Genomic DNA, 25,346 nt, shown 5'->3' with positions numbered 1-25,346 from the left:
AGGCACCAACATGCCTGGGTAATTAAAAAAAAAACAAAAACTGTTGTAGAGACAGGATCTCATTATGCTGCCTAGGTTGGTCTTGAACTCCTGGCCTCAAGCAGTCCTCTCATCTCCTCCTCCCGTGGCAAGATGCTGGGATTACAGGTGTGAGCCGTTGCACCCAGCCTGCAATAGGAATTTTTCAGCTCCCTTATAATCTTAAGGGACCACTGTTAAATATGCTGTCCATCATTGACCTCAGTGTTGTTATGTGGCACATGACAGTATGCACAAGGGAATATCATTCAATCTTAAGGAAATTCTGTTTTTTGTGACCTGGATAGGCCTGGAGGACATTATGTTCAGTGAAATAAGCCAGGAACAGAAAAACAGATACCACATGGTCTCACATCTATGTAGAATCTGAAAAAGTGAACTGATAAAAGTTTAATTTCCGGGTGGAGAGTAGAATGGTGGTTATCAGAGACTTGGGTGGGTGGGGATTACTGGGGAAATGTTGGTCAAAGGATACAAAATTTCAGTTGGGAGGAATAATTTCAAGAAATCTTTTGTACGACATGGTGACTATAGTAAATAACAGTGTATTCTTGAAAAATACTAAGAGTATATTTTAAGTGGTCTCACCACAAAAAAATAGTATGTGAGGCAATATGTATGATAATTAGCTCGATTTAGCCATTCCACAATGTATAGTAGCCCCCTTTTATCTGGTCTCAAATTCCTGAGCTCCAGCAATCTGCCCTCATTGGCCTCCCAAAGTGCTAAGGTTACAGGCAAGAGCTACTGCACCTGGCCTACTTAACATGTTTTGACACATTTTGGCACAGAGTTGTTGATGGTATCCTCATTATTATTTTCTTGCTTTCTTTCCCCTTCCCTCCCTCCCTCCCTCTCTCTTTCTCTCTCTCTCTCTCTCTTTCCCTTCCTTTTATTTTCTTTCTTTTTACAGTAAAGTGAACGCAAGTTTATTAGAAAAGTAAATAAACAAAAGAATGGTTACCCCATAGGTTGAGCAGTCCTGAGGTTATTTCTTGATTATATGCTAAGCAAGGAGTGGATTATTAATGAATTTTCTGGGAAAGGAGTGGGCAGTTCCCAGAACTGAGGATTCCTCCCCTTTTTAGACTATATAGGGTAACTTCTGGATATTACTATGGCATCTGTAAACTGTCATGGTGCTGGTCAGAGTGTCTTTTAACATGCTGATACATTATAATTAGCATATAATGAGCAGTGAGGAAAACCAGAGGTCTACTCTTGTTGCCATCTTGGTTTTGGTGGGTTTTGGCTAGCTTTTTTTACTGCAAACTGTTTTATCAGCGTAGTCTTTATGGCCTGTATCTTATGTTGAACTCCCATCTCATCCTGTGACTTAGAATGCCTAACCTACTGGGAATGCAGCCTAACAGGTCTCTCAGCCTTATTTTACTCAGCCCCTATTCAAGATGGAGTCACTCTGGTTTAAACACCTCTGACGTTCCCCTCCTCGTTTATAAGAGAATCCTTCATCCTAAGGGTTGTAGAGGGGCGAAGATCTACCTTTTGTAACAACTTCTTGCTGAATGGGGTGATGATATTCCTGCCTAATTATTAAGGTCTCTTGTATCCGTGGTAGAGGGGCGCTCATTCAGAATGCATCAGTTTGCTGAGGACCATCTATAACTGAGTTCTGACAAAACATGATATCTGAAAGATTAATGTGTTTAATAAAACATTTAGTAAGCTTATCCTGCATTCCTGTACAAAGAGTACAACAGCAATATATTCCATAACAGTAAAGCAAAATAAGTAAAACTATCCCAAGTAAAGTAAATTAGAAGACTTTCTATGAACTGGCAACTGTTGGAACTACACTGATATGGAATCACTGATTCCATTATGTGCCCAGAATTAGAATATTGATCCAGATTTTTACATTAGCCATCCCTCTTTTTTTTTCTGCACTTCAGTCAGAGATCACTGATTGGTTCACAGGAGAAAGCAAGGTCAGCCTAAATTGCAGGAAAAAAACTCAAAAACAACTGATGAGACCAGAATCTACTGATGGGTGTACCATAGTTCTCAAAAAACAATTTTTTTCTCTCTCCAATGTCCCATTTTTACTAAAGACAAATTATAGTATGACCGATTTGCTTTGTTTTACTTGGCCAGATTATCTGTATAAAGTGCAGCAAGAATAATTATTTTTCACATAGGCTTTTGAAATTGGCTTTGATGGAACTCTGTCCCATAAGGAATCTCAGATAAGACTTTTAAAGCTGCGCCCAGCGTGGATTTTTTTTTTTTTTTTTTACTTTTCTTTGTGAGACAGAGTCTCATTCTGTTGCCCAGGCTGGAGTGCACTGGCATGACCTCGGCTCACTGCAGCCTCCACCTCCGGAGTTCAAGTGATTCTCCTGCCTCAGCTTCCGTGTAGTTGGGATTACAGGTGCGCACCACCACACCTGGCTTCAAACTTCCAAGTAGCTGGGACTACAGGAGCACATCACCACACCTGGCTAATTTTTTAGCTTTTGGTAGAGATGGGGTTTCACCATGTTTTCCAGGCTACCCTTGACTTCGGTGGCTAAAACGATCCTCTCACCTTGACTCCCAAAATGTTGGGATTACAGGTGTGAGCTACTGTGCCCAGCTAGTTGTCTTTTAAATGGCTCATATCCTAGAATAATACCAGCCCCTCTTAAGGTTTTTGGTTCATAGTGGCAATCTCAAACTTGGCTTCCCTCCTCTTTGACTATTTGAAGCAATAGTGTCTACACAGTACTGTTGATTTAATAATCTAAGTCACTTGGGATTTAAATGGAATTATTCTGACGTTTTGGGGTGCCATCTTCAGACTATAGTATGTAATGAATAGTAAATAAAAAATTATGTGGTATAGGAGTGTTTATGGGCTGGGCACGGTGACTCACGCCTGTAATCCCAACACTTTTGGGGGCTGAGGCGGGCAGATCACCTGAGGTCGGGAGTTTGAGACCAGCTTGACCAACATGGAGGAACCCCGTCTCTATTAAAGAAATACAAAATTATCTGGTCGTGGTGGCACATGCCCGTAATCCCAACTGTTCAGGAGGCTGAGGCAGGAGAATCACTTGAACCTGGGAGGTGGAGGTTATGATGAGCCAAGATCACACCATTGCACTCCAGTTTGGGCAACAAGAGCAAAACTCTGTCTCAAAAAAAAAAAAAAAAAAAAAAGTTTATGTTTTTATCATGAAATTGTTCCCTTCTTATTTAGTGGGTTAACTTAATTCTTTAAAACATTTTGTTTTAGTCCCAGAAATCCTGGATAGAAAGCACTTTGACCAAGAGGGAATGTGTATATATTATACCAAGTTCCAAGGACCCTCACAGGTAAGCACACCTTTGTTACTTGTGGGATCTTCTAGAAATTTTAGTGTAAATTATATTGCTATTTCTTTATTGGAAACAAAAACTACTAAATACATTATTTGTAGTTACTGTTACTTTTTATAGTTACTGCTAATCATTTAATTTGGGAAGGATTGGGAGGAGGAAACAGCATTGAAAATCAGTATTTTGGAGTTCTTAATGCCATTTACAGCATACAATCTCTTCCTTGAAGTGTTCCTCCATCTCTAAACTCCCTCAGATCATAGTGTAGTGTTTTACAAAGGTAAGGCAGTTAAGACTCTCTCTCTCTTTTTTATTTTTTAACGGATTCACTGATACTTCGAACTTAAATTTGTGTATCTATTGGGCATCTACTGAGTATCCAACACTATGGTTCATGTTTAAGAAAGCAATATGAACCTAATAGTCATTCTTTTTATTTGCCAATATATGGATGCAGATCATTATTTACTGGAAAATCCATTGTCAGAGACTATAGGTGTCTGTGTCTTTGGTCTCTGAAATGACTTTGATAATAGAAAAAAAATAAAATTAAAGGATATTAACTTAGTAACTAAAGAAAAAGTTGAGCTCATGAAATATTTACTTAAGCATATTTGCCAAAAATATTCTTTTAACTTTTTTTTTTTTTTTTTTTTTTTTGAAACAGAGTCTTGCTCTGTCGCCCAGGCTGGAGTGCAGTGGTGTGATATCAGCTCGCTGTAACCTCCGCCTTCTGGGTTCAAGTGATTCTCCTGCCTCAGTCTCCTGAGTAGCTGGGATTACAGGCGTGCACCACCACACCTGGCTAGTTTTTTGTTTGTTTGTTTGTTTGTTTGTTTTGAGATGTAGTCTTGCTCTGTTGCCCACGCTGGAGTGCAATGGCGCGATCTCGGCTCACTGCCACCTCTGCTTTCCAGGTTCAAGCGATTCTCTTGCCTCAGCCTTCCAAGTAGCTGGGACTACAGGCGTATGCCACCCCACCTGGCTAATTTTTTGTATTTTTAGTAAAGACTAGGTTTCACCGTGTTAGCCAGGATGGTCTCAATTCCTGACCTCGTGATCCGCCCACCTCGGTCTCCCAAAGTGCTGGGATTACAGGCGTGAGCCACCGCGCCTGGCCCTAGTTTTTGTATTTTTAGTATACGGGGTTTTACTGTGTTGGCCAGTCTGATCTTCAACTCCTGACCTGAGGTCATCCACCTCTCTTGGCCTCTCAGAGTTCTGGGATTACAGGTGTGAGCCACCGCACCCAGCAAATTTTTCTTTTTTTTCTGAGGCCTAAAGATAGAAAAAAACTTAAACAAGGAAATATAAGATGTAGTTATTTCCTAACCTATGGAGCACTTCTCTTCATGGGCACTTAGAAAAAATGAAAATTAATTGACAAAAGTATTTGCAAGATTTTTGAATCTTCTTTCCTTTTCCATCTCCTATCACACTGTGTTCTCTACCCATTTGCCTTCTCTGCAACTTTCATTTCTATTAGATATATAACTCTTAGAAAAACATAGCTTAAATAGACAATTTTTGTTAACTGATGTCCCTTTATATTATAGAATATGTCACTATTCTTGTTTATAGTGGGTACGTAGTAAATATTTGTCGAATAGCGTTTCCAAAACCTTTTGTTAAATTATATAAATGTAAATTTACATAATTTAATTTTTAAAATTTCTCTTTAACATTTTAAAAAATTCTAACTGAATGAATCTTTCCCAATACACACATTTCCATTGAAAGTGTAATGTGCATGATACATTTTAAAAACTTTTAAGAAACAGAAAGTTGGATCAATAGTTAGAGTTTTAATACATTAAGATTGTCATTATTAATAACATTTGGTGGTTTTATTTTTGGCTTTTTCTCAGTGTATTGTTTTTGTTTTAAAGTATTGCTACATTCAGTCTATATGCAAAATGTTGTACCTGCTTTTCATACTACGGATATTTTATAAGAATGGTAGTAATAGTCCTGGTGCGGTGGCTCACGCCTGTAATCCCAGCACTTTGGGAGGCCGAGGTGGGCGGATCACGAGGTCAGGAGTTCGAGACCAGCCTAGCCAACGTGGTGAAACACCTTCTCTGCTAAAAATACAAAATTAGCCAGACGTGGTTGCGGGCACCTGTCATCCCAGCTACTTGGGAGGCTAAGGCAGGAGAATCACTTGACACTGGAAGGCAGAGGTTGTAGTGAGCTGAGATCCACGTTGCTGCACTTCAGCCTAGGTAACAAGAGTGAAACTCCATCTCAAAAAAAAAAAAAAAAAAAAAAGAATGGTAGTTAATATTCTGTTATTGTGTATACCACCATTTATATGCCTATTCTCCTATTGGTCAATTTAGTTTTTTTCAATTTTTAGCCATTTTAAATTTAAATTAGGCCACAATGAAGATCTTTGTGGATAAAACCTTTTTGTATTTAAGATTTTCCCCCCTTAGGTTATGTAATGCCAAAATCTTTTCAAAAGTGTTAAAGCAATATAAATGATCACCCAGTAGTGAATGAGATTGTCTGCTTTACTGAGTAATGACTAGAGTAACATTTTCCATCACCGTCAAGAAAACGTGGTAAGTAGAAAAAGGTATACATAGATATATATATATATATATTTTTAAACTGAGCATGGTGGCTCATGCCTATAATTCCAGCACTTTGGGAGACTGAGGCGAGCAAAGTCTGCCTTCCAGGTTCAAGTGATTCTCCTGCCTCAGCCACCTGAGTAGCTGGGACTATAGGCATGTGCCACCACGACCAGGTAATTTTTTTTATTTTTAGTATAGATGGGGTTTCACCATGTTGGTCAGGTTGGTCTCGAACTGCTGACCTCAGATAATCTGCCTGCCTCAGCCTCCCAAAGTGAGCCACCGCGCCTGGCATACATTTATTTAGTTTTAATTGACAGTAATTATAATAGTATATATTTTAAATTTGCATTTATTTACTATTGAGAAAATATTTTGAGTTTTTAAAATATCTTAATTTTTTAATAAATTCTGTAAATTTTTTTGATTAGTTCTTTTTGGATCATTAAAACAGATAATCTTAACATCTCTTCCAATCATTAGATTCTATGATTTATTCTGATTTCTTATTACTTATTAAAGATATGTTTTATTACAACATCATATCGCATTTCTCAACAAGAGGATAAATGACATTTCCCAAGTCACATGGCTGTTCATAAAGATGGGATTAGTATTTAAGCCTCCATAATTCAGTGTTCCAGTTCTAAAATAAAATACTGTTTTTCTTCCAGAGAAATTGTTGTTTTGCTTTATTAAAAAAATAGATTTTGTTGGTCAGGTGCGGTGGCTCACGCCTGTAATCCCAGCACTTTGGGAGGCTGAGATGAGTGGATCACCTGAGGTCAGAAGTTTGAGACCAGCCTGGCCAACATGGTGAAACCCTGTCTCTACTGAAAATATAAAAACTAGCTGGGCGTGGTGGTGGGCACCTGTAATCCCAGCTCCTCAGGAGGCTAAAGCAGGAGAGTTGTTTGAACTCAGGAGATGGAGGTTGCAGTGAGCCGACAAGGTGCCACTGCACTCCAGCCTCAGTGACAGAGTGAGACTCTGTCTCAAAAAAAAAAAAAAAAGATTTTATCATTAAGGAGTTTATTTTCTATAGTTTTATTAATTCCACTTTGCAATAGAAGTAATAAAAGCACTCAAGGTATTAAAGAAATCCAAAGCTGTTACTAAGTGTCCCCACCTTTAACCATTCATATGAGACATAATTTACAAACAGTTAGTTGGTCACTTCTTTCTACACTAGTTGAACTCTTAATTTTATATGACTTAATAATTCACTCTTGGTTCATAATTTAAAAGGTACCAAATGCTGTAAGTGAAAGTCTCCTTTCCACTACCGTGCTTTAGCTATAACTTTACCTTGCTAATAAAAAATCTGATGTTATCCATTCCTTGGAATGTCTTCCAGAAAGTTAGATATAGTCTTTGCATGTCCAAGCAGATGATTATCCTGCTTCCACCTTTAAGATATATAGTGTAGCCCACTGTGTCTGTAACTTACCTTGGTGTTCACTAGTTTGTTTTTTTTTTTGTTTTTTTTTTTTGAGATGGAGTCTTGCTCTGTTGACCAGGCTGGAGTGCAGTGGCGCAGTCTCACTGCAAGCTCCACCTCCTGGGTTCAGGCCGTTCTCTTGCCTCAGCCTCCTGAGTAGCTGGGATTACAGGTACCCGCCACCATGCCCAGCTAATTTTTTGTATTTTTAGTAGAGACGGGGTTTCACCGCATTAGCCAGGATGGTCTCGATCTCCTGACCTCGTGATCTGCCTGCCTTGACCTCCCGAAGTGCTGGGATTAACAGGCGTGAGCCACCTCGCCTGGCCACTAATTTGTTCTTAATTGTTGCAACCTATTTAATTATGTCTGAATTACAATTTGTTTTAGTAATCCCTTATTGAACATTTTAGGTATTTTCACTTTTTCTTTTGGCTGTTAGGGAAAAAAAATGCTGCAGTACAATTGTACCTTGTACAATTTTCATTTTATATGTATACTACAGATGTGTTTTAGCCTATGCTTGTAGAACTGGAATTAGTGTGTGAGAGTCAGTGTTTTTTATTTTGACGGATATTGCCAAATGGCCTTCCATAAGGATTATGTAAATATATACTCTCACCCACAGATACCAGACTCTCTCTGTATTCTCACCAAGATAGTGTCTTTTTTTTTTTTTTTTTTTTGAGACAGTTTCTCGCTCTTTCTCCCAGGCTGGAGTGCAGTGGGGCATGATCATGGCTCACTTTAGCTTCGACATCCTGTGCTCAAGGAATCCTCCCACCTCAACCTCCCTAGTAGCTAGGACTATAGGCCTGTACCACTATATTTTTTTGTAGAGATGGAGTTTTGCCTTGCCGCCCAGGCTGGTCTTAAGCTCCTGGACTCAAGCAATTCACCTGCGCCTCCCAGAGTGTTGCAATTACAGGTGTGGACCACCATACCCGGCCAAGATAGGATCTTAAAATATGCTTTAAAAATCTTTTGTAATCAAATAATCTTTTTATATGTGTGTTTTCACTATGAACTATCTGTTCATTTAGTTTTCCTTCATAATATTGGATCTTAAAAAATTGATTTGCTGGATGCAGTGGCTCACGCCTCTAATCCCAGCACTTTAGGAGACCGAGGCAGGCGGATCACCTGAGGTCAGGAGTTCAAGACCAGCCTGGCCAACATGATGAAACCCTGTCTCCACTAAAAATACAAAAATCAGCCAGGCATGGTGGCATGTGCCTGTAATCCCAGCTGCTCAGGAGGCTGAGGCAGAGGAATCACTTGAACCTGGAAGGTGGAGATTGAAGTGAGCCGAGATTGTGCCACTGCACTCCAGCGGCCTGGGTGACAGAAAGAAACTCTGTCTCAAAAAAAAGAAAAAATAAAACAAAATTAGCCAGATGTGGTGGTGCACACCTGTAATCCCAGCTACATAGGAGGCTGAGGCAGGAGAATTGCTTGAACCCGGGAGGCAGAGGTTGCAGTGAGCCTAGATCACGCCATTGCACCCCAGCCTGGGCGACAAGAGTGAAACTCTGTCTCAAGAAAGAGAGAAAAATTGATTTGAGGAAGCTCTTTATATATTAGAGAACTAACCCTTTGCCATTTTTTTTTTTCTGTTTGTCTTTAGACTTTATTACTGACAGATTTTTGCCACATATAAGTGTTGTATTTTTATGTAGTTAAATCAGTCGGTCTTTTATAGTTTCTGGATTTTATATCACAACTAATTATATTGAAAATATTGAAACTGTCAGTTAAAAAATAGTTACTTGAATTGTAAATCAAGGTATACGTGATCTATGGTATCTACTGAAAAATTAAGCTAGGTATATAATTTTTCTTTGTTTTGTACTTTATGTATTTTATATACTTTAGTTTAAAATCAGAAAGTTTTTCCCCTGAAATAATTTATTTACCTTTTTGTGTTCAATAGATGCCTTCCAGGATGTCAAATTTGTCAGCAACTCGTCAGGTAAGTTTAACATAACTATACTGCACAAATTTCAAAAATAAATAAAACTAATCTGTTAGAAATATGAGTTAGAACACAGTGGCATGAAACTCACATGCTATTATATTTGATGGGTACTTTACCTAGACTTGGAAGGTGAAGGGTCAGTCAAAGCTGTTTGAAACTCAGGTGAAGCTGCCTAAGAAGAGTTGGAAAGTTGTGTCCATTGGGCAGAAGTTGAAGGACAGGAATTTTAGGCAGCGAGAGCAGTGTGTGGGAAGGCCTGATAGTGAAAGACATCATGGTTCTGTCAGGAAACTGCAGAATGTAAGATGGAGATTTGAGAGATTTGGGCCTAGAACAATGAGAGTTTCAGTTACTCTGCAAGGCTTTTCATTGCACATACTTTTGATTTCATGTTCCAAGGATATTGTACAGGCAATTACTAACATGCTAGATGATGATGATGATGATTATTTTGAGATAGAGTCTTGCTCTGTTACCCGGGCTGGAGTGCAGTGGAACAATCTCGGCTCACTGCAACCTCTGCCTCATGGGTTCAAGCAATTCTCCTGCCTAACCCTCCCGAGTAGCTGGGATTACAGGCACGTGCCACCATGCCCCGCTAATTTTTGTATTTTTAGTAGAGATAGGATTTCACCATGTTGGCCAGGCTGGTCTTGAATTCTTGACCTCAGGTGATCCACCCAACTCAGCCTCCCAAAGTGCTAGGATTACAGGTGTGAGCCAGCATGCCCTATCGGGGAAAAACCCTAAGCGTCTCGGCTGGTTTGAGAAATAAAGGGAAAGTACAAGAGAGACATTTTAAAGCTGGGTGTCCGGGGGAAACATCATACGCTGGCAGGTTCCGTGATGCTCCCCAAGCCGTAGAACCAGCAAGTTTTTATTAGTGATTTTCAAAAGAGGAGGGAGTGTATGAATAGGGTGTGGGTCACAGAGATCACATGCTTCACAAGGTAATAGAATCTCACAAAGCAAATGGAGGCAGGGTGAGATCACAGGACCACAGGATGGGGCAAAATTAAAATTGCTAATGAAGTTTTGGGCATGCGTTGTCATTGATAACTTCTTATCAGGGAACAGGGTTTGAGAGCAGACAACCTGTCTGACCAAAATTTATTAGACAGGAATTTCCTCGTCGTAATAAGCCTGGGAGCGCTACAGGAGACGGGCTTATTTCATCCCTTCGGCTTCGACCGTAAAAGCGGCCGCCTTAAGGGGGCAGTCTGTAGACCTACCCTCAGGGCGCATTCTCTTTCTCAGGGATGTTCCTTGCTGAGAAAAAGAATTCAGCGATATTTCTCCTATTTGCTTTTGAAACAAGAGAAATATGGCTCTGTTTGCCTGGCTCACTAGCAGTCAGAGTCCAAGGCTATCTCCCTTGTGCCCTGAACATTGCTGTTATCGTGTTCCTTTTTTTAAGGTGCCCAGATTTCATATTGTTAACACACACGCTCTACAAACAATCTGTGCAGTTAATGCAATCATCACAGGGTCCTGAGGTGACATTCATCCTCAGTTTACAAAGATGACGGGATTAAGAGATTAAAGTAAAAGCAGGCATAGGAAATCACAAAGGTATTGATTGGGGAAGTGATAAGTGTCCATGAAATCTTCACAGTTTATGTTCAGAGATTGCAGTAAAGACAGGCAGGCATAAGAAATTATAAAAGTATTAATTTGGGGAACTAATAAATGTCCATGAAATCTTCACAATTTATGTTCTTCTGCTGTGGCTTCAGCCGGTCCCTCCGTTCGGGGTCCCTGACTTCCCACAACGTCGCCCGGCCGATTTTATTTTTTGTAAGAGTAGTTTCCTTTTTTAGATTGGATTGGAAGAAAATAGACCAGTTACTAAAGTTTTGGAGTGATTCTGGCAAAAAGATGAGAACCTGAAGTAAGATGTTTTTGACAATGAAGAGAAGTAGGCATACTTGAAGGGATTAATGAGATAAATGCAATAGGATTTGGTTAATGTGAAGACAAGGGAAGACTTGAGCATGGTAACTACATTTCCTTCTTAGGCAACTGAGTAAATTATAATATGCTGTAAGGTCTGATGAGGAAGTATGAGAGGAAGAAGAGAAAGTCTCTGGGTGGTAGGCTAGGAATAAAAGTACATAGAATGAGTTTATTTTAGATATGTTAAAGAGTTTTTCAAAGAAGTTCATAAAAACAAAAACAAAAAACCTGACAGGCTGGATGTGATGGTTCATGCCTGTAATCCCAGCACTTGGGGAGGTTGAGGCAGGAGGATTGTTTTGTTTGAGCCCAGGAGTTTGAGACCAGCCCGGGTAGCAGAGTGAGACCCTGTATCTACAGAAAAAAAAAAAAAAAAGAAGAAGAAAAGAAAACCACACACAAAAATCTTGGCATGGTAGCATGTACCTGTAGTCCCAGCTACTTAAGAGGCTGAAACGGGAAGATCATTTGAGCCCGGAGGATTGTTTGGGCCTGGGAAATTGAGGCTGCAATAAGCCCTGATCACCACTGCACTCCTGCCTGGGCAACAGAGCAAGACCGTGTCTCCAAAAAAAAAAAAAAAAAATCAACAAAAAGACCTGACAGTCTTTCATATTTGCCCTTATAGGCTTAACCATATCCAGTCCTATTCGTTTCTTCTTATAGATGGTGAGGTTCACCTGGTGTCTCTTGTTTGACGAGGCCAAAGAGTTTCCTTTATTTAGCATTTCATATAGTGCAGCTTCACTGAACATGAATTTTCTCAGTTTGGTCGATCTGAAAATATGTTCCTTTTATTTTCATGTTTGAAGAATGTTTGCACTGGACATAGAATTCTGGGTTGTTATTTTATTGCAGCAGGTTTTTTTTTTTTTGAGATGGATTCTTGCCCCGTCACCCAGGCTAGATGGAGTACAGTGGCGTGATCTCAGCTCCCAGCAACCTCTGCTTCTCGGGTTCAAGTGATTCTCCTGCCTCAGCCTCCCAAGAAGCTGGGATTACAGTCACAAACCACCACACCTGGCTACTTTTTGTATTTTTAGTAGAGATGGGGTTTTACCATGTTGGCCAGGCTGGTCTCCTGACCTTGTGATCTGCCCGCCTTGGCCTCCCAAAGGACTGGGATTCCAGGTGTGAGCTGTTGCGCCCGGCCCATTGCAGCACTTTAAAGATGTCGTTGTTTTATCTTGTAGTTTTTGTTTCTAATGAGAAGGCAACTGTCATACAGTAGTTGTCTCCCTGTGTGGAATGGGTCTTTTTTTTTATCTAGCTACTTTAAAGATTTTTTTTTCTATTCCTTTGGTTTTCAGCAGCATATCTATAATATGCCTAAGAGTTATTCTCTTTGTACTTATTCTGCTTGCGTAAATATTTGCACGTTCAAATTTTTTACCTAATTGAGAAGATTTTTTTTTTTTTTTTCTTTGAGATAGTCTTGCTCTGTTGTCCAGGCCTGAGTGCAGTGGCACAATCTTGGCTTACTGCAACCTCTGCCTCCCAGGTTCAAGCAATTCTCCATCCTCAGCCACCCAAGTAACTGGGATTACAGGTGAATGCCGCCACGCCGGCTTATTTTGTGTTATTAGTAGAGATGGGATTTTACCTTGATGGTCAGGCTGGTCTAGAACTCCTGACCTTGTGATTCGCCCGCCTCGGCCACCCAAAGTGCTGGGATTACAGGCATGAGCCACTGCGTACGGCCAGGAAGGTTTTTTTTTTTTAAATTAACTTTTTTTTTTTCTTTATCTGATGTATTGAATAATTTCTATTGATGTTCAGGTTCACTCACTCTTATTTCTGCAGTCTCCATTATGCTATTTTGTCCATACAGTGAATTTTCTTTTTTTTTTTTTTGATAATGGAGTCTTACTCTGTCGCCCAGGCTGGAGTGCAGTGGCGCAATCTCAGCTCACTGCATACTCCGCTTCCAGGGTTCATGCCATTCTCCTGCCTCAGCCTCCCGAGTAGCTGGGACTACAGGCGCCCACCACCACACCTGGCTGATTTTGTGTGGTTTTTTTTTTTTTTTTTTTTTAGTAGAGATGGGGTTTCACCATGTTAGCCAGGATGGTCTTGATCTCCTGACCTCGTGATCCACCCGCCTCAGCCTCCCAAAGTGCTGGGATAACAGGCATGAGCCACCACGCCTGGTCCATCCAGTGAATTTTTTTTTTCTTTTATTTTTATTTTTATTTTTATTTTTGGAGACGGAGTCTCACTCTGTCGCCCAGGCTAGAGTACAGTGGTGCGATCTTGGCTCACTGCAAGCTCTGCCTCCTGGGTTCACGCCATTCTCCTGCCGCAGCCTCCTGAGTACCTGGGACTACAGGCGCCCGCTACCATGCCCAGCTAATTTTTCACTGTGTTAGCCAGGATGGTCTCAATCTCCTGACCTCGTGACACACCTGCTTCAGCCTCCCAAAGTGCTGGGATTACAGGCATGAGCCACCACGCCTGGCCCATCCAGTGAATTTTCTTTTTTCTTTTTTTTTTTTGAGATGGAGTCTCGCACTGTCGCCCAGGCTAGAGTACAGTGGCGCGATCTTGGCTCACTGCAAGCTCTGCCTCTTGGGTTCACGCCATTCTCCTGCCACAGCCTCTTGAGTAACTGGGACTACAGGCGCTCACCACCATGCCCGGCTAATTTTTCACTGTGTTAGCCAGGATGGTCTCGATCTCCTGACCTCGTGATCCGCCCACCTCAGCCTCCCAAAGTGCTGGGATTACAGGCGTGAGCCACCGCGCCCGGCCCCATCCAGTGGATTTTCGTTTCACACATTACATTTTTCAGTGCTGGGATTGCTATTTGATTCTTTGTTATAGTTTCCATTTCACTGCTGAGATGTACCCTGTGCGCTCTCATTGTGACTGTCTATTCCTGTATGTCCTTCAGCATATTTATCATACCTGCATTAGAGTCTTTGTCTACTAATTCCAACATTTGCATCATTTAGGGTCTGTTTCTGATGACTGCTTTTTTTTCTTCATCTTTTAAATGTATCTGTTTTTTTTTTTGTTTTTCGAGATGGTGTCTTGCTCTGTTGCCCAGGCTGGAGTGCAGTGCTGTGATCTTGGCTCACTGCACCCTCCGCCTCGAGGATTCAAGCGATTCTCCTGCCTCAGCCTCCTGAGTAGCTGGGATTACAGGCGTGTGCCACCACGCCCGGCTAATTTTTTATATTTTTAGTAGAGATGGGGTTTCACTATGTTGGCCAGACTGGTCTGGAACTCCTGACCTCAGGTGATCCACCTGCCTTGGCCTCCCAAAGTTCTGGGATGGTGTGAGCCACCGTACCCGGCCAGTAATTTTTTATTATATATTGTTGTTCTGGAGTAAATAATTTTCCTGTAAGGAGTGTTCGGTTTCTTTCTGACAGGTGATTAAATTAATTATTGGTAGATTCTTTTGTCCATTCAGGTTTGATTTTTTTCTTTGTTAGGACAGTTCTATTTTGAACATAGTCCTAGGATGTGGACCTTCCTCTTAAGTTACAGGTTTTTTTGTGGTCTGAACTGAGTGTTCAAGGGGTTCAGTTACGTCTTTTCACGCTGAACTAAAACTGCTGTGTCTTCCAGATCTTTAGGACCCAATTATCAGACCCACACACAGCAAGTGATTGCCGCTAGGCATCACGGAATCTCTCATAGATCCACCTTAGACCATGGCCAAAGACCCATGGTGAATCCCCATGTGAGATTTTTTTCCTTCTTGTCTTTATGGATCCATTTTCTCTGGTACTCTGCTACAAATTCCAGCTGTTTCAACAGCCTAGAATTCTGTTCTCTACTTCCTTGCTTGGCTCGGTGACTACCATTTTCTGCCTAGGTGTCATCTCTATGATTGAGAAATTTCCCCCAAGCTTGTGCAATCATGGGGGTTTACCTTATGTATTTCCCCCATTTCAAGAATCACAGCTCCATGTTTCTTCTTGTTTAATGCCTGAAACAGTTATCTCATGTATTTTGTTCACGTTTGTGTCAGGAATCTCTGAGACCACATTCCATGATTTAGCTAGAATGAATCACAAGACTTAGCATGTAGTGGTACTCTTTATAAGATTTAATAAGTGTTATGTTATCTCTGTTGAGGAAGTTTCCTCCTTTCCTAGTTTTCTGACAATGCTTATAATGAATAGGCATTCAGTTTTGTCCAGTGCTTGTTTTCCTTTTTGTGGAGAACGAGGTCTTGCCATATTGCCAAGGCAGGTTTTAAACTCCTTGGTTAAAGCTATGCTCCCACTTATGCCTCCTTAAGAACTGAATTGGAGGTGTGAGCCACCACGTCCGTTTCTTTTTCCTTTTTGGGGGGAGTGGGGAAACTGGGTCTCATTCTGTGGTCCAGACTGGAGTGCGGTGGCACAGTCACTGCAGACTTCACCTCCTGGGCTCAGGTGATCCTTCCCCTTCATCTTCCCAAGTAGCTGTGACCACAGGTGCATGCCACCATGCCTGGCTAATTTCTGTATTTTTTTGTAGAGGAGGAGTTTTGCCATGTTGTCAGGTTGGTCTTGACTCCTGAGCTCAAGTGATCCTCCCACCTTGGCTTCTCAAAGTGCGAGGGTTACAGGCACGGGCCACTGTGCCTGGCCTAGTCTTTTCTTGTAATGCTAATACTTTGCCTTTTTTTCTTTTTTCTTTTCTTGAGATGGAGTTCCTTTTGTTACCCAAGCTGATCTAGAACTCCTGGCCTCAAGCAAGTCTTCCTACCTCAGCCTCCTAAGTAGCTGGAATTACAGGCTGGTTTTGTTTTGTTTTTGTTTTTCTCCAAAGCAGAATGACTCTCACCTCATGAAATGAATTGGAAAATGTACCCACTTATGATTTTTTTGGAAGAATGTGTGTAGAATTGTTATTTCCTCCTAAATATTTGATGAAATTCACCAGTGAAGGCATCTGGCCTCAAATTTTCTTTGTGGGAAGGTGTATTAATGATTTTTTTTTTTTTTGAGACAGAGTCTTGCTGTATTGTCCAGGCTGGAGTGTTAATTTATTTTCCTGTTCAATTTTTCTCGTTATTCTGACTTCAGTTTATCAGTTTTATTTATCTTTTCAATGACAAGCTTTTTGTTTTCTTGCTTTCTCCCACTGTTTTTCTCTTTTCTGTTTCATTGTGTGTGTTTTTTTTTTTTTTTTTTGAGGTGGAGTCTCACTCCGTCAGCCAGGCTGCAGTGCAGTGGCATGATCTTGGCTCACTGCAATCTGTCTCTGCCTCCTGGGTTCAAGCAATTTTCATGCCTCAGCCTCCTCAGAAGCTGGAATTACAGGCACCTACCAGCACACCTGGTGAATTTTTGTATTTTTGGTAGAGACGGGGGTTTCACCATGTTGGCCAGGCTGGTCTCGAACTCCTGACCTCACGCAATCCACCCGCCTCGGCCCTGTGAAGTGCTGGGATTACAGGCATGAGCCACCGCGCCTGGCCCATTCTGTTTTCTTTATCATATCTTTTCTTCTGCTTACTTTGAGGTTAATTTGCTCTTATTTTTAGTTGTTTTTTTTTTTTTTTTCTTGAGACAGAGTCTCGCTCTGTATCCCAGGCTGGAGTGCAGTGGTGCGATCTTGGCTCACTGCAAGCTCCGCCTCCTGGGTTCACACTGTTCTCCTGCCTCAGCCTCCCGAGTAGCTGGGACTACAGGTGCCACCACGCCCGGCTAATTTTTTATATTTTCAGTAGAGATGGGGTTTCACCGGGTTAGCTAGGATATTTTTAGTTTTTATGGTAGAAGTGTAGGTTGTTTTTTAAATGAAATTTTCAAAAACTTTATTTGGAAAATTATTATTAGTATTATTTATTTATTTTTCGAGAAGGAGTCTTGCTCCGTCGCCAGGCTGGATGTGCAGTGGCACAATCTTGGCTCACTGCAACCTCTGCCTCCCGCGTTCAAGTAATTCTCCTGCCTCAGCCTCCCGAGTAGCTGGGATTACAGGCATGTGCCACCACATCTGGCTAATGTTTTATATTTTTAGTAGAGATGGGGTTTCATTATGTTAGCCTTCATCATGCTCGTATTTTTTTTCTATGTAGTCTTTTTTTCTTTAATTTTTTCTCTTAGAAACAGAGTCTTACTATGTTGCCAGACTAATATCAAATTCCTGGGCTTAAGCAATCCTCCGGCCTCAGCCTCCCAAAGTGCTGGGATTATAGGCATGAGCCACCGGGCCCAACAAGCATGGTCTTTTTTAAAATTTTAAAAAATTTTTAGTAGAGACAGGGTTTCACTGTGTTAGCCAGGATGATCTTAATCTCCTGACCTCGTGATCCACCCGCCTCAGCCTCCCAAAGTGCTGGGATTACAGGCATGAGCCACTGTGCCTGGCCTGTCTAGGTCTAATTTAGTGCTTCTGATTTAATGATACTGTTTTTGAGGACTCTATCATAAGCCTTCTGTGGTACGAGATCTCTACTCTGGCTGGTGGGAACATAAACTGTTCCCTGCCCTTTATGAGCTTCAGAAATTGTTTCGGCTGTTGCTGTCTAGTAGCTCTTAACTTTGCCTTAAGTAGTTATTTATTTATTTATTTATTCATTTATTTTGGGAGACCGAGTCTCACTCTTTCGCCCAGGCTGGAGTGCAGTGGCCCAATCTCTGCTCACTGCAGTCTCTGCCTCCCAGGTTCAAGTGATTCTCCTGCCTCAGCCTCCCTAGTAGCTGGGATTACAGGTGTGCACCACCATGCCCAGCTAATTTTTTGTATTTTTAGTAGAGACGGGGTTTCACCCTGTTGGCCGGGCTGGTCTCAAACTCCCGACCTCAGGTAATCTGCCCACCTCGGCCTCTCAAAGGGCTGGGATTACAGGCGTGAGCTACCGCACCTGGCCAAGTAGTTATTCTTCCACATGCTTAAGGAGGCCCTTCTGCAGATATTTGCAACCCTCCTCTTCTTGTTTTCTACCTCACAAACTCTAAGCTGCCTTGGCTTCTTCAAACTCTGATCTGATTTTAAGATTGTATCAAATCAGTGAGACTGCCCAGCTCCATTAGATTCCTACTTTTGGTGTTACAGTTCAGTATGTACTTCTGGGTAGAATGCCATCCATATTTGTACCCTAGCTTCAGACACCATTGATCACCCTTTTGTCACTGTATAGATTAGTTCACATTTTCTTGAATTTAGTATACATGGAATCATGTAAATATATAATCTTTGGTGTCTAGTTTCTTTCACTCAGTATGATGATTTTGAGATTTATTCATTCTCTAGTATCATTAGTGGTTCATTCATTTATTTATTGGATGGTATTTCTTTTTCTTTTCTTTTCTTTTTTTTTTTTTTTTGAGTTGGGGTCTTGCTTGCTCTGTCATCCAGGATGAAGTACAGTGGTGTGACCAAGGCTGACTGCATCCTTGCTGGGCTCAGGCAAGCCTCTCACCTTAGTCTCCTGTGTAGCTGGGACTGCAGGTGTATGCCACCACACTTGGCTGATTTTTAAAACTTTTTTGTCATGTCAGGGTCTTGTCGTGTTTCTTAGGATGGTCTTGAACTTTTGACCTCAAGGTCCTCCAGCATTGGCCTCCCACAGTGCTGGAATTACCCACATAAGCCACACCCGGTGTAAATGCTATTCTGTTATATGCCTATACCGTGTTTTGTAGATGCCTCACGTTAAATTTAGATGATGAATTCATCTTAGACTAATTATGCTATTTCAGTGCTATAATGAAGGTATTAATATATAGATATCCTAAAATCAAAAAGCTTATTTTTTTACTATTTGTCGGTTCATTCATTTTTAATTTCATTTTTTCATTAACTCTAATTTTTTGAAAGGTATTTTAATCATCTCACCTTTTTCTTTTAGGTGTTTTTGTGGTCGCTTGGTCAAGCAACATGCTTGTTTTACTGCAAGTCTTGCCATGAAATACTCAGATGTGAAATTGGGTGACCATTTTAATCAGGCAATAGAAGAATGGTCTGTGGAAAAGCATACAGAACAGAGCCCAACGGATGCTTATGGAGTCATAAATTTTCAAGGGGGTTCTCATTCCTACAGAGCTAAGGTATGTCACATATTGGATTTTTCTTCATTTATGTTGTTATTTAAATAATAAATATCACAATTTGTGTAGCAACATTGACAAAAAGTTGGTCTCAGTAATTTGTTTGCATATTTTAAAGTACAAAGGTACATACAAATATAGAATTGTATCTTTCTGGTGGATTGAACCTTTCATCATTATAAAATATATTTTGTTTCTTGTCATTTTTCTTGACATGGTTTGCTTTTTCTGGAATCAGTATAGTTAAGCCATCTTTTTTCCTTTTTGGTTTTAACCTTTTACGTTTAAGAGGTTTCTTTTAATTGTTTTTAAAAAAGTTATCTGCTGTGTATTTAAATTTAAATTTACCATTATGTTATCTATTTGTCTCACTTTTTTCTTTGTTTTTTTTCTTATGTTATTTTGGATTAAGTATTTTTTATTATTTTCTTACTCCTTTATTAGCATATTATTTATACAGTCATCCTTCAGGGGGCTTGGTTCCAGGACTTCCCTCAGATACCAAAGTCTACAGATATCATAGTATGTGGATGTAATCTATGCACACCCTCTTATGTAGTTTAAATCATCTCTAGATTCCTTATAATACCTAATATAGGCCAGGCACAGTGGCTCACGCCTATAATCCCAACACTTGAGAAGGTGGGAGGATGGCGTGAGGCTGGGAGTTGGAGACCAGCCTGGGCAAAATAGTGAGACTCTGTCTCTACTTAAAATAAAAAAATTAATAAAATGCCCGATAATGTAAATAGTCGTTTAATTGCATTGTTTAAGGAATAATGACAAGTAAATAAAGTCTATACATGTTTAGTATAGGTTCAATTTTTTTTCTTGAATATATATGATTCACCATTGATTGAAACCATAAACGTGAATCCCACGGATACAAAAGGCCTACTATACATTCTTTTTCTATTCTTTTTTTTTTTTTTTTTTTTTTTTTGAGATGGTGTCTCACTCTTTTGCCCAGGCTGGAGTGCAGTGGTGTGATCTCGGCTCACTGCAGCCTCTGCCTCCTGAGTTCAAGCGATTCATCTGCCTCAGCCTCCAGAGTAGCTGGGACTACAGGTGTGTGCCACCACGTCCAGCTAATTTTTTGTGTTTTTAGTAGAAACGAGGTTTCATTGTGTTAGCCAGGATGGTCTCCATCTCCTGACCTCGTGATCCGCCTGCCTTGGCCTCCTAAAGTGCTGGGATTACAAGCATGAGCCACCACGCCCGGCCTCTTTTTCTGTTCTTTAGAAAAAGAATATTATAGGTCGGGTGTGGTGGCTGATGCCTGAAATCCCAGCACTTGGGAGGCCAAGGCGGGTGGATCACCTGAGATCAGGAGTTCGAGATCAGCCTGGCGAACATAGTGAAACCCCATCTCTACTAAAAATACAAAAACTAGATGGGCATGGTGGCACAAGCCTGTAGTCCCAGCTACTTGGGAGGCTGAAGCAGGATAATCACCTAAACTTTGGAAGTGAAGGTTGCAGTGAGCCGAGATCGCGCCACTGCACTCCAACCTGGGCGACAGAGCGAGACTCTGTCTCAAAAAAAGGAAAAAGAAAAATAATACTATAATAAATGTGATAAAATGCTTTTTTTTTTGAGACAGTCTCGCTCTGTCGCCCACGCTGGAGTGCAGTGGCGCGATCTTGGCTCACTGCAAGTTCCGCCTCCTGGATTCATGCCATTCTCCTGACCCAGCCTCCTGAGGAGCTGGGACTACAGGCACCTGCCACCACGCCCAGCTAATTTTGTGTATTTTTAGTAGAGACAAGGTTTCACCATGTTAGCCAGAATGGTCTCGATCTCCTGACCTCGTGATCCGCCCGCCTCGGCCTCCCAAAGTGCTGGGATTACAGGTGTGAGCCACCGCGCCTGGCCGATAAAATGCAGTTTTTTAACTTGTTATGTGCAGTCATGCATCACTTAAGAATGGGGATATGTTCTCAGAGATGTGTTAAGCAATTTCGTTATGCTAGCACCATGGAGACCGTGGAGTGTATTCAGACCTAGATGGTATAGCCTACCATATGCCTAGGCTATATGGTATAGCCTATTGCTTTTAGGCTGTAAACCTCTATGGCATGTTATTGTACTAAATATGGTAGGCAGATGTAGCACAGTGGGAAATATGTGTTTAAATATATCTAAACAAGAAACAGGTACAGAAGTATAGTATAATATTATGGAACCACTGCATGTATGCATGCAGTTCATCATTAATCAAAATGTGTGGCACATGACTGTACTATAAATTAGTCCTTTACCACTTTTTCAACAATGCAAGAACCTTTGGAATATTTGAAACTGCATTTATTTCTCTTAAGACTTATGTGTTCTTGTCAGCATAAATTTTGTTTATTTTAAACCCCTAAAATATAGTTATTATTTATTTAGATTTGAACATTTTAATCTTGGCGTGGTGGCTCATGCCTGTACTCCCAGCACTTTTGGAGGCCTAGGCAGGAGGATTACTTGAGTTCCAGGACTTTGAGACCAGCTTGGGCAACATAGTGAGACCTTGTCTGTACTAAAATTCAAAAATATTAGCTAGGCATGGTGGTACACGCCTGTAGTCCCAGCTATTTGGGGGGCTATAGCAGGAGGATCACTTGAGCCTAAGAAGTTGAGGCTGCAGTGAGCCCTGGACCATGTCACCAAACTCTAGCCTGGGCAACAGAGCCAGACCTTGCCTGTAAAACAAATAACAACAAAAACCATTTTAACCTCTACATTGTTCTGCCTGCCTCTGTGTTCTGATGAGAAAAAACTGTGCCAAACAGTGAGCTTATCATCTCTCCAAGTTTTTCTTTTCTCCTGGATCCCGATCCTACAAATTCTCACTGCGTTTGTGCCCTGCTAGTGTCTTTTTTTTGCCCAAGCTGGAATGCAGTGGCGTGATCTCAGCTCACTGCAACCTCCGCCTCCTGGGTTCAAAAGCAAGAGATTCTCCTGCTTCAGCCTCCCGAGTAGCTGGGGTTACAGACAGGGTTTCACCATGTTGACCAGGCTGGTCTGGAACTCTTGACCTCAAGTGATCCACCTGCCTCCGCCTCCACCTCCCAAAGTGTTAGGATTACAGGTGTGAGCCACCATGCTCGGCCACCTGCTCATGTCTTCATGCAGGTGTTGTTGTTCTTTTTTCTAGTTCTTCTAGTTCCTGGGAACAGAGTAGGTCCAAACCAACCTAGCCTATCATTGTAGGAAGTGGAATTTCTCATTTATTTCTAATATAGTATTAAAAACATTAACTTTAGACTACTTCTCTAATACTACTTTATGTGCCCAAATATAATAATGAGTTAAACAAAACTGATACAGAAAGACTTACTATAGAACAAATCTGGCTGGGCACAGTGGCTCATGCCTGTAATTCCAGCACTTTGGGAAGCCAAGGCGGATGGATCACCTGAGGTCAGGAGTTCAAGACTAGCCTGACCAACATGGCAAAACCCTGTCTCTACTAAAAATACAAAAATTAGCTGGGGCTAGTGGTGCATACCTGTAATCCCAGCTACTCTGCTTGGGAGGCTGAGGCAGGAGAATCTCTTGAACCCAGGAGGCATTCCAGCCTGGGCGACAGAGCGAGACTCTGTCAAAACAAAACAAAACAAAACAAAAACAAATCCTATTGACAAAGCATTCTTTGTCTGGTTTGGTAGCTTATGCCTGTAATCCTAGCACTTTGGGAGGCTGAGACGGGCAGATCACTTGAGCCCAGGAATTCAAGACCAACCTGGGCAACATGGTGAAACCCTGTGTCTACAAAAAATACAAAAAAAATTAGCCATGCTGGGTGCCATGTGTCTGTAATCCCAGTACTTTGACAGGCTGAGGTGGGCAGATCACTTGAGCCCAGGAGTTCAAGACCAGCCTGGGCAACATGGTGGTGAAACCTTGTCTGTATAAAAAAATACAAAAAAAAAAAAAAAAAACCATCCAGGGTCCGTGTGTCTGTAGTCCCAGCTGCTTGGGAGGCTGAGGTGGGAGGATGGCTTGAGCCTGGGAGGCAGAGGCTGCAGTGAGCTGAGGTGACGCCACTGCACTCCAGCCTGGGCAACAGAGCCTGACTGTGTCTCAAAAAAAACAAAACAAAGCCAAAGTATTCTTAAGGGACTCTGGAGTCTTCTACTCAGTTTTATGGAATTCTGGGATTTTTTTGGCTTCATTTCTTTTGCTTTTTTTTTGTTTTGAGATGCAGTTTCACTCTTGTTGCCCAGGCTGGAGTGCAATGGCGCAATCTCGGCTCCCTGCAACCTCTGTCTCCCGAGTTCAAGGGATTCTCTTGCCTCAGCCTCCCAAGTAGCTGGCATTACAAGCGCTCACACCTAGCTAATTTTTTGTATTTAGTAGAGACGGGGTTTCACCATGTTGGTCAGTCCGGTCTTGAACTGTCGACCTCAGGTGATCCACCTGCCTCAGCCTCCCAAAGTGCTGGGATTACAGGTGTGAGCCACTGTGCCTGGCCTCTTGGCTTCATTTGTTTGTCAGTACTGAGATTTTCAGTGGTGTTTGGTCTTTGTAAAGGAATGGGAAATACATCATTTTGCAAATAAGGTTTCTTATAGATGATTTTTAAATGTCTCAATGTCTGAATATTTGAAGTTTCTTATGAGCTACTTCATATATGTGCTTGAGGCCAAGAGAATGAATTAATGTGAGTATAGCAAGTATGTCTTGTGATATCACTTAAACAGGAAGTTAATTTTTAAAATCTTTCAAACCAGAAGGAGTTATCTCACATGCAATAGCTTTTTTTTTTTCTATTTTTCTTTTTCTTTTTTTATTTTTTGTTTTCGAGACGGAGTCTCGCTCTGTTGCCCAGGCTGAAGTGTAGTGGCGCGATCTCGGCTCACTGCAAGTTCCGCCTCCCGGGTTCACGCCATTCTCCTGTCTCAGCCTACCAAGTAGCTGGGACCACAGGCGCCCACCACCATACCTGGCTAATTTTTTCTATTTTTTAGTAGAAACGGGGTTTCTCTGTGCTAGCCAGGATGGTCTCGATCTCCTGACCTCATGATCCGCCTGCCTCGGCCTCCCAAAGTGCTGGGTTTACAGGCGTGAGCCATCACGCCCAGCCTTTTTTTTCTATTTTTCTATAGAAAGATGTTTTCAAAAATTAAACTGGAGAATCCATCCGAACACCATGAAATGTTGATTATGATTTTCTGATTATTTCTCAGTCTGATCAAATCCAGTTCATTACAGTGAAGAAAATAATCATCTATATTAAATGTGTCTTTTTAAATTTTACTCCATAGTCGCAATTCGTTATTTGGACTAGATTGTTGCCAAACTTTCAAACAGATAATCAGTATTTGCCTCTCTTCGTAGCAAGAGCCTTAGAAGCCTCCATTTTTTTCTCCCATAATTCCCTTTTTTTCCTTTTCTGATCCTCTTCAGCCAGTCTTAATGCTTCTCACTCACTGTGTAGTCATAGTTAAAGAAGGCAATAAATACTGCAGGTACCTTGGTAAATTGGGTCAGTGGTAATTGAGTTTAAACGGAAAGAGTAACATTTGTGTTTAAATGTTTAAAAGTTAGTTTTACTGTTTCTTAAGATCTCACAGAATTATTTTTTTCAACTTTAAAATCATTTGCTATTGCTTATTCCTTGGAGTATAAATATATTGAAAATAGCCTGTGAAATCTCTTTTTACATAATCTGGTTCATATAAAATTTTCCAATGTCATATAATGTCACATGAAACCTGTGAACATGTTCAATTATTTTGGCCTTTTAAAATCTTTTTCTAGTATGTTAGGCTGTCATATGACACCAAACCTGAAGTCATTCTGCAACTTCTGCTTAAAGAATGGCAAATGGAATTACCCAAACTTGTTATCTCTGTACATGGGGGCATGCAGAAATTTGAGCTACACCCACGAATCAAGCAGTTGCTTGGAAAAGGTCTTATTAAAGCTGCAGTTACAACCGGAGCCTGGATTTTAACTGGAGGAGTAAACACAGGTAATGTGATGATTATACCAATTTTATTTAGTGTGTTTTATTTTTTATTTATTTATTTATTTTT

General features: G+C 41.0%; 1 protein-coding gene across 3 annotated transcripts in view; it reads left to right on the top strand.

The window, feature by feature from the left end:
* The window catches only part of TRPM7 (transient receptor potential cation channel subfamily M member 7), a 121,247-nt gene that overhangs the window by 14,471 nt on the left and 81,430 nt on the right, over positions 1-25,346 (top strand). For all 3 annotated transcript variants that reach the window (XM_073012173.1, XM_008016621.3, XM_008016620.3), the window contains exons 2-5: positions 3,278-3,357; positions 9,317-9,355; positions 19,119-19,317; positions 25,069-25,282. In XM_073012173.1, coding sequence (XP_072868274.1) covers positions 3,278-3,357; positions 9,317-9,355; positions 19,119-19,317; positions 25,069-25,282 — 532 coding nt within the window. The remainder of the gene's footprint in view (positions 1-3,277; positions 3,358-9,316; positions 9,356-19,118; positions 19,318-25,068; positions 25,283-25,346) is intronic.

Source organism: Chlorocebus sabaeus, chromosome 26 (genome assembly GCF_047675955.1).
Source record: "Chlorocebus sabaeus isolate Y175 chromosome 26, mChlSab1.0.hap1, whole genome shotgun sequence".
Taxonomy (NCBI): domain Eukaryota; kingdom Metazoa; phylum Chordata; class Mammalia; order Primates; family Cercopithecidae; genus Chlorocebus; species Chlorocebus sabaeus.
Note: the sequence above shows the minus strand (reverse complement) of the source record. Positions and strands in the feature narration are given on the sequence as shown.